We start from the raw sequence: 16,381 nt of genomic DNA on the forward strand, positions 1-16,381 counted from the left end.
AAGTGATTTCTTGTTTGATTTTCATTTTCACACGCTAACCAACATTATTATTTATTAATCCCATTTATTACACTACAAATTATTTTTTGTACTACCTGTTTTACTATTTTATAAAGTTTTTTTTATCTGGTAACAATAATTCTGGAAGCTTAAGGTACGATTAATAAATCACCCACGTTACATTATGTAAAAAGCCATATGTAGGTACGTAGTACTCGACTCATCTCAAGTTTAATGCAAATTTTTAATAATTAAGTTGGTACAAATAATTCTGCTAAATGGGATTAATATATCTGAAGTGGCAAGCAGCCACCTAATTGAAAAAAGAGGTTCGGATGGTTAGAGAAATTGAGAAATAAGTTCCTCGTAAACTTAATTAGGCTTCATTAATTATTTCCTCATGTAAGCTTACATGCTGTCATTGTAACTTTGTAAGCTTACATGTTTATATATTTTGGTTGAAAGTCTTTCTGAAAATTATTGTTTTATTCTCAATTCTCAAATAGGATAATCTCTTTATATCTTACCTCGAACATAAAAAATTGAATATTGTTGTTTTTAAATATCTATAAAGTATTTAAATCACGAAAGTACACAGATTTATTTGGGGAAAAAGTGTGAGACCTATTTCGAATTGAACTTGGGTTGACCACCACGTATGAGTATGACTCATATATCTTGCCATTTAAACTTTATAAAATTAGATTACCACCTTGACTGTTTTGTAAATGGAAAATGAAAACAAAACACAACTTTTTGAATCATAGAATACAATTATACAAGCCATGATATGTCTAATGTTTTGACAACATAATGAGGTAGGCAACTAGGCATGAGCATGAGGGTGTAAAGAACTAAAAATTCAATCATATTGTATGTTTTTTGTTGAGTGCTTTTATTTTCACTTTTATTTTTTTTAATTGAGAAATTCAAATTCAAATAATTAAAAATAGAAAACAAGGTAGAGTAAAGTTTTAATCGGATGATGGAGTTAATGCAGCCCCACCAGACACGCCTCATTACTCATTACTCTTTATTTGCTTTCTCCAACCCCTTTACATGCATTCAAGATTCACATAAACAATTCCTTTACCTATTTATTTTTTATTTTTATCATGAATATTTATTTACTGACACTCAAATTCTTACCCACCTTGTGCTATTTTTCTTGTGTTTTATTAAATACTGAGTAATAAATTTCAAGTTCAGATATCGATATTATCTATATAAAAAATAAAAGAACACGATGTCGACACTAAAATATTCATTACATTACATTACATATAGATATATAGAATACCAACAAACCAATTTTTTCGATAATCTTAATTTTTAGTCTAAAACTCACTTATAAAGAGTAAGGGTAACAAACTAAAAATCATAAAATTTAAATGTTATTTTATTTTTCTTTTGATATAGGTAATGTATTTTGTAAAATATCGATCAGTATATGGAGTGTATTTTATGTTTATGTGTGAATATCGACAATCACTAATTTTTCTTCTTGATTGTACACCAAACCGAGATTAGGTTTAGAAAGGGGGATAATGGGTGTTTTTGGTTGTTTATTGGCGATTTTCTGAAGGTAGAGTGAATCTCTTTACGTCAATCAATTATGATTTTAGTTGTTAGCTGATTGAGATCGTGCTATTATGTTTTAGATCTGATTGATCGAATTGAGTATATTATGAATAATAATGCTTTCGTGAGGTCTTATGAATCTCCTTTTATAGGGAGAATTTATCTTGGAGAAAAAGTTAAGCCTTTTTATGGTTTTCCTAAGTCTTAGGCCAGGAATATTATTTTCTTAATTATTGGCTGCAAGTGATAAGATCAAATCTCGGTCTTATAGGGAAACGATTTTTATCCTTTTTACCTTACTGCGGAAGCCTTCGTTACGAACAACCTTCGTGTCGTAACGTGTTACTGTTCCTTCGTGTGGCAGGACCTGCGTACCGCTGAGAGGGTACATCATCAAGCCCCCCAGTCCAAGGTGATAATTTTTACTGAATAAGCATTGCGTTGGACTATTCTTGATCACTTCGTCTTTTCCAGGGGTGTGTTTCCTTGAGGAAATCCATGCGCTACACCTCCAATCTTTCCTAAATCTGGTTCGACGCGTGTTATCATAATGATTTTGAGAAAGTGGATACGGGATTCGAGAGTTCGCATCCCACGGATGGCGCCAAATGATTGTACACCAAACCAAAATTAGGTTTAGAAAGGGGGATGATGGGTGTTTTTGGTTGTTTGTTGGCGATTCCCCAAAGGTAGAGTGAATCTCTTTTCGCCAATCAATTATGATTTTGATTGTTAGTCAATTGAGATCGTGCTATTATGTTTTAGATCTGATTGATCGAATTGAGTATATTATGAATAATAATGCCGTCGTGAGGTCTTATGAATCTCCTTTTATAGGGAGAATTTATCTTGGAGGAAAAGTTAAGCCTCTTTAGGGTTTCTCTAAGTCTTAGGCCATGAATATCATTTCCTTAATTATTGGCTGCAAGTGATAAGATCAAATCCCGGTCTTATAGGGAAACGATTCTTATCCTTTCTACCTTAGTGCTGAAGCCTTCATTACGGACAGCCTTCGTGTCATAACGTGTTACTGTTCTCTCGTGTGGCAGGACCTGCGTACCGCTGCGAGGGTACATCATCACTTCTAGATAAAGTTTTGCGTTATATGACACACATAATATTACCTAGTGAAACAAACTTGAATGTTTTCTTACTTATAACGACACAAGTTTTGAGAGTTTATAATAACTTTGATGGGCTACATATTTGAAATGCACCACCTATAACGATAATACAGATTTTTAAAGTTTAGTATCTTCGAAATCAAGTTATTGTTTGAATCAGCAATAGATTACCATATTACGCATATGGGGACATATTTTGAGAGATTATCACCAATTGATATTTTGTAAAATACGTTACCTACCTTATAATAAAAATGAAAATTCTTTCATATTTTTGGCATTTACTCACAGAGTAACTCTGAATGAAATGTTATAGAAATTAAATAATTAGTAATTAGGATTATATATCAAAGTCATTAGGCTGGGCATGAGAAATTGTCAGCGAGACTTTCTTTTTATACTTGTCGCATGTAACGATAGATTAAGTGATATTTTTAAATATATAAAATTTTGGACTTCAGTTATTTAAATATCTAAAAATGGTTAGATTCAAACACAAGAGTGCAGCTCTTTTGTTATTTTAAATATCAATTTGAGATTGCATTCTCAAATTGTTTAGTCTACTTTTTTTACTTTAGCTTCTTGCAAGAGATGATTAATACAGTAGTTGCTTGTACATTTGTTTAATATGAGTACATAGGGGTGTTTATGATTGAGTTTTGAGTTGATTATCTGATTATTGTGTTTGTATAATGCAAATAATCAAAAAATGTGTTTGACAAAATAAATGATTATCTGCGTTTAATTAGAGAGAAAACGCAGTTTTGAAAAAGCATGTAGCTAGAGACATGCTTTTTCAAAATGCAGTTTTTAAACGAATAATCTATTTTGAAAACGCAAACACAAACATTCTAAACAAGTATACAACTAAGGTTTTTCCCCACCCTTTTTATAAAAGAAAAGGAATCAAGTTATCAATCACATATAGCAATAGAAAATAGATGTAAAACATGTATAAAATGAGAAGGTTTTATATGTTTGAATTATCCAAAATTAGGAGTTTTATTCACACAAACGTACACAACCTAACCTTAAATTTATATATAGCTTTTCCTATCAAAGGGACCTAGAAATAGACTTTAACTATATTTTTGACCCTTATATAATACACAGGGCTTACAACGTTATTAATGTTGGATATTAATATATTATATTTTAAAATTTTAATATACTATTTTGGGTAATTAAAACTTTATCTATATATCAAAACTTTGAGTTTTATCTTGAAATATTTTTTAATATGACATGCTTAACGATTTTTGAATATTACAAAATATAATATATCCATCTAAGTGGTAAAATTTTATTTATTCTTAATTAATTAATATTATAATTATATAAAACATATTATTGGATATATATTAGTTAATTATTATTCTATTGGATAAACATTAGTTATTATTATATTGGATGTCTATTGGCTATTATTATTTATTTATTATATTAAAATTATTGGGTAAAAACCCTAGTACCCAGGGGTGTTTCACTAAACCTGCTATGCGGGGCCCGGGGAGAGTTTACTCCAAGGTGTCAAGTTCGAGCCTTGGTAGGTTCTCCTCGACAGTATTTTCGTTGTGCGATTAGCGTACATCATACGAGTCTGAGGCAAAATTTACTTATAAAAAAAAAATTATTGGGTAAAAAATGTAAATTTATGATGAAAAACAAAAAAGTGTAAATTAAAGTCAAAATTCAAAACCAAAGTTAACATTAAAAAAATCAAGAATTATGATTGATCGGTAAGTTATTATAACGCCGTTTGTCATATAATATAGGTGCTAATCATAAAATATATTTGTTAGAAAATTTATTATCGACCAATAGTAAACTATTATTAAAATAGTGAAACTTAAAAAAATATAAATTTAGGATAAAATCAATAATATTGATGTTTATTACCAAAGACTAAATAAAGTTTTCGATAACTACAATTGTAAAAACAAATGGATAGAAATAGAAAAATAAAAGTGTTGGTGAATGGTGACTGGTTATGTATAAAAAGAAAAGAAATACTCGTAAAAATATAAAGAAAAAGAAAAGAAAAGAAAAAGCAGTTTCTGTCTCCTCAGTCTCTCCGGCATTCATCATCACCAATAATCTCCACCACCACCACCACTCCATTATAACACACACAAAAATACTCTGTCTTTTCCCTCTCTCACTAAATATACCAACTGAACTTTAAAAACCTCATTTCAAATTCTAACACAAACCCATTTTCTATCTCCAAAAACCCACCAAAACCCAGTTTTCCATTTTTCCAAATTCATCTTCAAAATGTTTCCAATCTTCGTTGAGGAATTTCATCAAACACCTTACTTACATATCTAAATCTCACCATTAAAACGTTCACAAAACATACAAAAATGTGGACTAACACGACGTCGTTTCACGTGTTCGTCGTCCTACTTTCACTTTTACTAAAAACATCTTTCTTTACAGTAAATTCAGCAAACATAGCCTTAAACGACGACGTTTTAGGCTTAATGGTATTTAAAGCAGATATACAAGACCCATTTTCCAAACTTTCATCATGGAAAGAAGAAGATGACAGTCCTTGCAAATGGGTCGGAGTTACTTGTGATAAGTACTCGGGTCGGGTCACGGAGCTCCGTTTACCCGGTTTATCACTTTCGGGTCATATAAGCAAAGGCTTATTAAGGTTGCAATATTTGACAACACTTTCTCTTTCTAAAAACAATTTTACTGGATTTATTGATAATCCAATAATAATTCAATTATTTAAAAATAATTTACAAATAATTGATTTAAGTGAAAACGGGTTTACCGGATCCATACCCGAAGACTTGTTTACACAATGTGGGTCAATTAGATCCATTTCATTAAGTCACAATAAGTTAACTGGTCATGTCCCTGATTCAATTTCATCATGTTTGACTTTGACTAATGTTGACTTTAAGTCAAACCAGTTATCAGGTGAGTTGCCTAAAAGTATTTGGTCTTTGACTTGTTTAAGGTCAATTGATTTATCTGATAATTTCTTTGTTGGTGAAATCCCTAGTGAAAAAATAGAAACTTTATTTGATTTAAGAGTTTTTAATTTAAGTTTAAATAATTTTAGTGGTGAATTGCCTTATAAGATTGGTGAGTGTTTGTTGTTGAAAGTTGTTGATGTTAGGGACAATTATTTAGTTGGAAAGATACCTTTAAGTTTACAAAAACTTAGTTTATGTAATGTAGTTAGTTTAAGAGGTAATTATTTTGATGGAGAGATACCCGAATGGATCGGGAATATGAAGAGTTTGGAAACGTTGGATGTGTCCGTAAATAATTTTACGGGGTTGGTTCCTAGCTCGTTGGGTGAGATTGGGTCGTTGCAAAGTTTGAACCTTTCGTTGAATCGGTTTAGTGGGAATTTGCCTGCAACTTTAGGGAGTTGTGGTAATCTTTCGGTTTTAGATGTTAGTAGGAATTTGTTTAGTGGGAGGTTACCTGTGTGGTTGTTTGGGTTGAGGTTGAAACATGTTTTGCTTTCGGGCAATCAGTTCAATGGGGATGTTGAGTTTGGTGGGAATGATGTTGTGGCGTTTGAGAGTCTTGAAACGTTGGATTTGTCGTTGAATTCGTTTTCTGGGAGCATACCTTTGTCTATAGGAAATTTTAGTAGGTTGGTGGTCTTGAATATGTCTCGGAATAGCTTGGTTGGTTCTGTTCCTGCCAGTCTGGGTGCTTTAAAAGGTGTAAATGTTGTTGATTTAAGCCATAATTGGCTTAATGGAAGTATTCCAAATGAGATTGGTGGAGCGGGTTTGTTGGAAGAATTAAGGCTTGAAAGTAATTTCTTTACTGGCTCGATTCCAGACCAGATCCAAAGCTGCTTGATTCTAAACACTTTGTAAGTCTTGAAAATTGCTTCGTATAATTTTCTTTGGTCTGAGTTGTGTCTATGATGTTTGGATGCATTTTGGTCGTATGGAACTAATTACCTGCTTATTTGTTTTCCATCCGCAGGAGCTTATCTCAGAACAACATTACTGGTATGATTCCAGCAGGTATCGCGAACTTAACCGATCTTGAATATGTTGATTTATCATTCAATCACCTCTCTGGGAGCCTACCGAAAGAACTAACAAACCTATCGAATCTCGTTACATTTAATGTCTCCCATAACGACCTTGAAGGCGAACTTCCTCTTGGAGGTTTCTTCAACACCATACCACTTTCATCAGTATATGCTAACCCATCTTTATGCGGGTCAATAGTAAACCAATCATGTCCTGGAGCACACCCGAAGCCAATAGTCTTGAACCCAAACCCATCTCATTCAGACCATGGGGCGTCATCTTTGAACATGAGTCACAAAAGAATCATACTTAGCATCTCAGCTATCATAGCCATCGGTGCAGCTGTGTTCATAGCTTTGGGGGTGATTGTCGTCACAATTCTTAACCTCCATGTTAGGAACTCGATGTCCCGGTCTGCTGCAGTAGCCCTCACGTTTTCTGGTGGAGATGATTTTAGTCATACCCGCTCACCAAGCTCCGACTATGGAAAACTAGTGATGTTTACGGGTGATGCAGAGTTTGCTTCTGGGACCCATGCTTTACTTAACAAAGAGTGTGAGCTTGGGCGTGGCGGGTTTGGAGTCGTTTACTGGACTGCACTCAGAAATGGGCGGTCTGTTGCCATCAAGAAGCTACACGTACCGAGTTTGATCAAATCTCAAGAAGATTTCGACCGTGAGGTGAAGAAACTTGGGATGATCAGACATTCAAATCTTGTGCTACTTGAAGGGTATTACTGGACCCCCTCATTGCAATTATTGATCAATGAATATGTTTCAAGTGGAAGCTTGTATAAGCATCTTCACGAGGGAACATCCGAAAGTACTCTTTCATGGAGAGAAAGGTTTGAGATCATACTCGGTACAGCAAGGGGGTTGTCTCATTTGCACCAGATGAAAGTGATTCACTACAACATAAAGTCGACAAATGTTTTGATTGATTGTTCGGGTGAAGCTAAAGTTGGAGACTTTGGTTTAGCTGCCCTATTGCCTTCCTTAGACCGCCATGTATTAAGCAGCAAGATTCAGAGTGCTCTCGGGTACATGGCTCCTGAGTTCGCGTGTCAAACTGTCAAAATAACTGAAAAATGTGACATTTATGGATTTGGGATCTTGGTACTCGAGATCATTACGGGGAAGAAACCTGTAGAGTATATGGAGGATGATGTGGTCATATTGTGTGATATGGTTAGAGGAGCATTGGACAACGCTCGTGCAGACGAATGCATTGATAGAAAGTTGAATGGTGATTTTCCAGTCGAGGAAGCTATTTCACTTATCAAACTTGGTTTGGTGTGTGCATCTCAAGTGCCATCAAATCGGCCCGACATGGAAGAAGTGATCAAGATTCTTGAGTTGATTCAATGCCCTTCTGAAGGCCAAGAAGAGATAGAATGAAAAAAAAAAAATCGTAAAATGCTGTTGGCAAAGATGACCGGGGCTTGTGTTTGACAATATGCACAACGAGCACAATTACTCGAGGCACCGTCGGATCGAGAATGCAAAAAATGGGATCTTTGGTGGGAGCATTTTGCTGTTAGATTTTGTTTGATATAGCGTTAGGATCTATACATGTGTTTGTTTAAATTGTCTTTGGTTCTTTGATTTTTTATGAAAATTATGTTACTGATGATCTTTGTTGAGCAGAGTTTTTACCCTTTTGTGGATATTTGTTTTAGTTTACAAGAAATTACAAATTTACAGAGCAAATTCGTGTTTGTTATACCGTGTTTGTTTGTTGATTGCATCTTATCGGCTTTTTATCTGACCCAAAAGGTTGCAAAATGCAAAAAGCATCTGTAGACTGTAATCTGTCTAGCAATTTTTACACAATATTTACTATTTGATGAATAAGTTGATTTGTGTTATAACATATAATCCACTATACTTAGATGCATTTACAAGGACTTCAAAATTATGAGGCCGGATTGCAGGTTCAACTTCGAATTAGAAAAAAATAGCTACTGGAATTCACATGTAATATTAGAAAAGTAGAATCCACATGTAATATTCATGTGATATTTAGAGGATTTTTAGTCGTTCCATAAATTTAACATTTTCCGATGTAAATTTTTGTTAAGTATACAATGTTTGATAATAATATTGTTGGGGTTAAATTGATATGTTGATGCATTACTTATTGCATACAAAGATTGTACCTCATGATATCTACCTTATTTGAATTGGTCTACAACCAAATCACACTCATTATTTGATTCTTTAGTATAACATGTTCAAATATTCTCTTGAAGATGAAATTTTTAAGTTTTTGAATCCAATATATTTAATAGATGGAGAAAGGTTAGGTAAGACATGCAGTACCTATCTTAGGTAAAACAGAGGGTGATTATGTAAAATTCAGGGGGTTATGTATGTTTATTAAATTCAAAGGTTTAATATGTAACTTTTTTTAATATGGCAGTACCTAAGCTTAGGTAAAGTCTGCAGTACGGATCATTTTCCCTTAATGGATATCTACATCTATATTTGTTTTCAAGTATTTATTATCATTATTATGATAACTTATCAATATGTAATTTATATATATGAAAACAAGATAATGTAGAAACGACTAAGAGTTGATATATATTTACCAAAACTTTTGTGTTGATCACGACCTGGAGTCCGTGGAAGACAAGAACAACCGAAGGTTTTAAACAAGCTCACTTGAGACCAGAACACACAGTCTAAAAGGTGAAAACAATGCCTTTTATGTGGATCTAGTAGGAAAAATTACTACTACTGTATGATGTATGTAGTCTTTATCTTGCAATATTTATGATTTGTTGAATAAAGTATCACAAATTTAAAGTTCAAAATAAAGAAGATTTATTTATAACAAAACTTCTTATTCTTATTTTTACGAAAAACGCATGTTAGTTGTTTGTAGTTGGCTTTTTTCAAGGTAATAATAAAATGTTAACGCTCAAATCTGAATCAAAGATTTTCAGAGAGACGAAACTTTTTACTTTTTTCTTACATCCGTATGCCAAGAGTTTATTGACATTTGATAATGAAAGTGATTCTGTTGGCCTAATTAAACAAACGTAACTAAAATAATTCTGTTTGGGTTGATAAAATTTCAACCAAGTTATAAACTTTTACTTGATCATTAAAACTCTTATTTCTTGTGCCAAGAAAATTAAAAGTTCGACCATGTTGCATTCATAAATTGTACTATGTTTTTAACACCCAAAATATATAACGTGTAATGACTTTAATCAACTTTAGTTAGTACTTTACCTTATTAATTACTAGTACTGGTGTAATAAGTGATGCTTGAAATTGAAGTCATTGATAAAATCGAATGACAAAAATGGTATTGGAAGCTTAAAAGGAGTGGGGGGCCAAATGAATCAATGAGCACAAGACCACTTCACATGGTGTAGCCTTTATGTTTATATATTTTTAAATAGAAGAAGGTAGGTGTCTTCCCCTATTCAAATTCTTTATGTAGTTCTCGATCTATACAATAATTTTGTTGTTCTAAACTTTTAATTGTCACAATTACTATTTTACTTAGTTTACTAGTGCTTGCAAATTACAATCATATAAAAATGTCTAGTGTAAGGTGTCGGAAAGCCTTGGAAGAAACATGATTCCAACTCTACTCGAAATATTTTGAGATTTACTAGAGAAAATGTTTAACACCCACATAAATATCGATTAGACCATAAAAATCAGATCAAAATACTTAACTTTATATGACCTTTCACCATTTTTTTTAGAGTAAATTACACTTTTCGTCCTTGAAGTTGGCACGTTTTTCACTTTTCATCCCTAAAGTTTAAAAATTACAATTTTGACCCTAAAGTTGGCCAATTTTTTCAATAACCGTCCCTCACCAAACGTCGTTAAGTTTCAGCCGTTAAGTAGGTCACGTGCAAAACACGTGAGGGACTGAAAGTGCAAAAAATTACAAGTTCAGGGACGAAAAATGAAAATTACTTTTCTGTTGTCGGAAAACTTCATCTTCTCCGGCTGAGTGGCCGGAAAATTCGCCGGAAAACTTGGAATGTCGATATCTCACTCGTTTCTTCGAATTAGACCACGAAACCACCACCAAACTTCTCAAAATTCATTTCCGCACGAATCCTAACAATTAAAAAGATAAATGACCACCTTTAACTCACCGTCGGGTCATCACCACCTTCAACTCACCACCTCACGCCACCCCTTTGTAACCATCAAACATCGCGACCACCATATACAAGTAACAGCAGCCGGCCACCACCCCTCAACATCCCTCACGTCTCTCCCTTTCTCTCTCGTTGTTGTTACAACTCACCACCACCTTTATATATAACCAACACAGCTGACCAGTTATAACACGAACAGGTGGTGTCATGGATGTTGTATGAAGGGGGTAGCCGTGGAGTGGTGGTGAACAGTTTGTGGGGTGGTGGTGAACCGTGGGGTGTTGGAAGCTAGGTGGTGGTCGTATGATGAAAATCAAAGGTGGGGATGGTTTGTATGGTGTTTGAAGGTGATCAACTTTTGTTAGGATTCGTGTGGAAATGAATTTTGAGAAGTTTGGTGGTGGTTTCATGGTCTAATTCGAAGAAACGAGTGAGATATCGACATTCCAAGTTTTCTGGCGAATTTTCCGGCCACTCAGCCGGAGAAGATGAAGTTTTCCGACAACAAAAAAGTAATTTTCATTTTTCGTCCCTGAACTTGTAATTTTTTGCACTTTCAGTCCCTCACGTGTCTTGCACGTGACCTACTTAACGGTTGAAACTTAACGACGTTTGGTGAGGGACGGTTATTGAAAAAATTGGCCTACTTTAAGGTCAAAATTGTAATTTTTAAACTTTAGGGATGAAAAGTGAAAAACGTGCCAACTTTAAGGACGAAAAGTGTAATTTATAAAAATTCCTCAATTAAAAGAATTAAACAAACATAAGTTTTAGCATCTCATGGTTGAAATAATAATAACATCTATAGAAAGATTATCCCTTCAAGGGAAAGTTTTTTCATGGACATATTTGAGATTAGCAATGATCGTTATTATTGAATGTTGCTTGAAATGTTTTTTATGTTCGCATCAATCATTTAGTCCACTAACTTTAACTGATTTGTACAATGTACAATATTAATGATTTCATTCCATTTTTATTCACTAGCAACACCAAGTGAAATAGTATTAGGGTAACCACGTACAAGTTTACGATTTATTTTTAATTATATAATTAGCAATAATCTTTACATAAAGTTCCAAATTTAACACTTGCAAAGGATGCGGGGCTCGAAATGTACTCAAATTGTGTTATATTCATACGTAGGGATGGGCAAAAGCTGAATCGGAAAACCAAAATCCGAAAAACCCCGATAAAATCGAACCGAAAAAACTGAAAACCGAATGAAATCCATTGGTTTGGTTTTTGTCTTTCAAAAACCGAACGGATCGGTTCGGGTTTCGGTTTCATATGCCAAAAAACCGATAGAAAACCGAACCGAACCCATTATATTTTAATTTATTTTATACTTATATCATATTCCATTTATATTTATTACTTATAATTTGTAAATATGTTAATATATTTAAACTTTTTGTCTTTTTAGTGTACAAATCTTTATAAATTATATGTTTTAGATGAAAACGTACAATAAAATCAATTCGTTTTATAAAAATTATATCAATTTTAACACGTAAAAAGTATAATTAGTTAATAAAAAAGCATATCTATATTTTAGTTTCTATATCATAGTTTTTTTTGTTAACAATTGAAAATTAAATATATAACATCATAAACAAAAAAATAAAAATTTAAAAAAAAAAAAAAACCGAAACCGATCCGAACAGAAACGAAAAATCAAAAAAACCGAACCGAACAAAAACTGAATCCAACAGTTTTGATTTTCTAAAACCCGAATGGATCGGTTCGGAGATCGGTTTTAGCCAAAAACTGATTCAAGCTGACCCATACTTACCCTTAGATGTGACCCATACTTACCCTTAGATGAGAAGATGAGAAGTAAAAACCAAGTAAACTTCTATAGAAATGGGCCCTAAACTCATCTAACTTAGCATGGATTGAGGACCTCAGATATTAGATATATACTTGCTAGCCCACTCAGATTAAAGGTTTTTCAGGCCCAAATAGTTAAGCGTCTTCAATAATGTTCTTTTTCCTATTTTTTTTATTATAGAAATTTTCACAAATTGGTTTGCTCGATTCGTATTCCTGTGACTGGGACTTTGCAGAGGCAGTGGTGACTTTTGGGAGGTGCTCTAGCCTCTATGTGGGACATTAGCATACATATTTGCTCCTCAGGTAAAAAAATCAACTTTTGCATTATCTAGTTGATTCAACAATTAATGTGTCACATAGCCTTTTTTCTTTCCGAATTCCTACTGCAATTTAGTTTCATTGGTTCGATCCATTTGGACAGATATTGGAAAATTTGAAGTACATAAATAATGAAAAAATAAGAAAAGTCTAAAATATACGGTTGATTTTATTTTAACTAATTTTATTTTTTGAGTGTTAAATTGAATTGCATATTTTTATCAATTGAATTGATCTTGTAGTTTATTTTCACCTAAAGCATACAATTGATTTTTTTGAGTCTTTATTCAATCGTTAAAAGCATGTTCAAACTATAAAAAAAAAAACAAGTTTGGTAGGCTTAGTGAATGGTGATGGTGATGGATGATTAAAGAAACAAAAAAGAGGAGAAAGAAGAAGGGTATTTTGTATAAATATGATTTTATATCATTATCACAAATAGTCCTTGTGGTTACGAAATGGACGATTATACCCTCATGTGCATTGCACATGAGGGGTTTAACTGAGAAAAAATGACGGCTGTTGGTATCAGGGACGACTGAAAATGAAAAATGAAAAGTACATGGATACTTAATGAGAAAAAAACATAGGGATGAAAACAAATCGAACAAACCACAAAGACGATTTGTGATAATTTCTTTTTTTTTTTCATTCAAAATACCTGACAATTATTAAAATACCAAAAAATGAAACTATGTTGTTACATATGACAAACATGAAATTCAATGCTCGATCTTACAACAAAAATGTGTCACATTTAGCCTTTATCAATGCCCTAACATATAGTCGTGATGTACGTGATTAGACAGAACATATGATATGGTTAATCATTATATTTTGTCGAAATTCTATTTCTATTCAGCTATATATTTTGATTTTATTAAATATGTAAATTTTTAAGAAAAATATAAAAAATAAAATATTTGATATTGTCCTATTTACATATTAATTTTTTTTATTTATCATCTTCACAAATAAAACATTTATCTTCAACATTTTATAATTTTAAATTATAACTAATAAATATAAATAACCGTTATGATTTTTTTCCCCCCAAGTTTTAAGTTTATTTTTATTTTTTATTTCCGAGCATTAAAAATACAACAAATAAAGCTAAGCTAAAGCTAAGTTAGTTAATGTTTTGTTATAAGTTTTTAAGTTAAAATATAACACGTTCTTTAAAAATAAAAATACATATAAATACAAAAAATATCCAATCACCATTTGGTGTCGCCATGGTCACTAGCCAAACATGAACTCAACATCTTTACCTCGCCTCCCTCCATCTTCACTTCTTTTCATTTCTCCAAAACCAACCAAATTCACTCTCTTTGCAACAACAACACACACTCTCAAATTCAATTCCTACTTAAAACACAAATCCCCAATTCAAGAAACACAACAACAAAAATCCCAAAATCACCAAGTTTTGACCCAAAACATCAAACTTGGCAACATTAAAACCATATCTCAATTCAACAGTCTCTTCATGGGTTTGGTCTCAAAACATGAATTAGACCTTGCTTATAACTTATATTCAAGTTTGTCAAGTTTTGACTTTTTGCCTAATAGTTTGACTTTTTCCATACTTGTTCATTATTACTGCAAGAAAAATGAACCAATGGAAGGTAAAAAGGTTTTAGAACACATGATTGAAAATGGGTTTGATTTGGATTTTGATAAAGTTAAAATCTTTACACAAATAATCAATTGTTTTTGTAAAAAAGGAAAGTTAAAACAAGCATTTGAAGTGTTGGAAATGATGGATAAGGTTAAATGTGAACCAACTATTAATACTTATAATTGTTTGTTAAAAGGATTGTGTTATGTTGGTAGAGTTGAAGAAGCTTTTGAATTGTTGACAAAAATCAAAAAATCTTGTAATGATGATTATAAAGGTGTGAGCTTTAAGCGTTTGAAGTTGCGTCCCGACGTGTATAGCTATACCGCGGTTATGGATGGTTTTTGTAAAGTAGGTAGGTCTAATGAGGCTTTAGAGTTGCTTAATGAAGCTATTGAGATAGGTTTAAGTCCAAGTATAGTGTGTTATAATACTATCTTTAATGGGTATTTTAAGGAAGGTAGACCAATGGAAGGGTTTAGTTTGTTGAAAGAAATGAAAGAGCGAAATTGTGAGCCGGATTATGTTAGTTATAGTACATTGTTACATGGGTTGTTACAATGGGGAGAGATTAAGGCAGGGGTTAGGGTTTATGATGAGATGATGGATATGGGGTTTGCAGTTGATGAACGAATGATGAATACTTTGTTGAGAGGTGTGTGTAGGAAGTCTAGGAAGGAAAAAGAGTTTTTGAAAGATGCATACCGAATGTTTGATGAAATGTGTAAGAGAGGGTGTGAGATTGATCCTTGTGCTTATGAGTTGATGATTGAAGCTTTTTGTAATGGGAATGAGATGGATAGAGCTTTTGTTAATTTGTATGAGATGTTAAAGATGGGGTTGGCACCAAGAACGTTCACTTTGAATATCGTGGTTAAAGGGCTTTGTGTTGAGGGGAAGATTGAGAAGGCAATGTCGATTTTGGTTTTGGCTTGTCAAGGGAGAAGTGAAATGGTTGATCGAGTTGCATTTGATGCCTTGATTAATGAGATGAATCGACAAGGCATGGTTACAGATGCTAGCTGTGTATATTGCGCTGCGTTGAAAAATGGCGTGACTCCGCTTAGGAAGCCTATTGTCATATGATCTAAGTTTAAATATTTTTTCCCCTTTTGTGTTAAATTCAGAAGTAGGATAAGATACTTTATCATGGTGCTATGATAATTCATTTGTCATACTGCAAGTAGTTTCAGGTTACTATTTTGAGAGTAAGTTGATACAATTTTTTGTGTAACTACTAACAGTGCATCAGTTTTAATCCAAAGGTCTGTTAGAAAAGAAAGTTTCGATGTTCTTGCTCTTTATTAAGTTAATGTAGCGTTGAATTAATTTGGATGTTTGTGTTTAGCAGTATCTAGCTACATAATAGACAGTGATAACAAACAAGTACAGAAAAATGTATGGTCTAATCTATACAAGACTCATGAGACTATTTATATAAAGCGTTATAAACTATATACTCTGTATTTCTTGGTATAGGATGCTTTCCGTGCCCATGGGGAAGTAGTCTGTTCTATGACCTTGTTCTTAGAGCTGGGTACATTCTTGGATGGCGAGTTAGATTAATTATATGCGAGAGACACTGTGTTAGATGAGTAAAACGGTTTCAAATGAAGCTCAGAAGTAAACGTGTAAATCTTATTTTTACCCAATTAGTCAACTTTAAATACACTGGTATACTAGTGATCATTTGACGTCCGTATAATTGGATATTGAGAAGCAAAAAACGATAATTTAA

General features: G+C 32.9%; 2 protein-coding genes across 2 annotated transcripts; both read left to right on the forward strand.

Moving 5' to 3' along the window:
- The first annotated feature begins 4,748 nt into the window (after positions 1 to 4,748).
- Positions 4,749 to 8,444, forward strand: LOC122580963 (probable LRR receptor-like serine/threonine-protein kinase IRK). The gene is made up of 2 exons (XM_043753110.1): positions 4,749 to 6,561; positions 6,678 to 8,444. The coding sequence occupies exons 1-2, from the start codon at positions 5,072 to 5,074 to the stop codon at positions 8,125 to 8,127; spliced, it is 2,940 nt and encodes a 979-aa protein (XP_043609045.1). The 5' UTR covers positions 4,749 to 5,071; the 3' UTR covers positions 8,128 to 8,444.
- A 5,806-nt stretch (positions 8,445 to 14,250) lies between these two features.
- On the forward strand, positions 14,251 to 15,925 carry LOC122581876 (pentatricopeptide repeat-containing protein At1g62670, mitochondrial-like). Its single transcript, XM_043754191.1, has one exon. The coding sequence runs from the start codon at positions 14,275 to 14,277 to the stop codon at positions 15,727 to 15,729; it is 1,455 nt and encodes a 484-aa protein (XP_043610126.1). The 5' UTR covers positions 14,251 to 14,274; the 3' UTR covers positions 15,730 to 15,925.
- The last annotated feature ends 456 nt before the right edge of the window (positions 15,926 to 16,381 follow it).

Source organism: Erigeron canadensis, chromosome 9, assembly GCF_010389155.1.
Source record: "Erigeron canadensis isolate Cc75 chromosome 9, C_canadensis_v1, whole genome shotgun sequence".
NCBI classification, from domain to species: Eukaryota; Viridiplantae; Streptophyta; class Magnoliopsida; order Asterales; family Asteraceae; genus Erigeron; species Erigeron canadensis.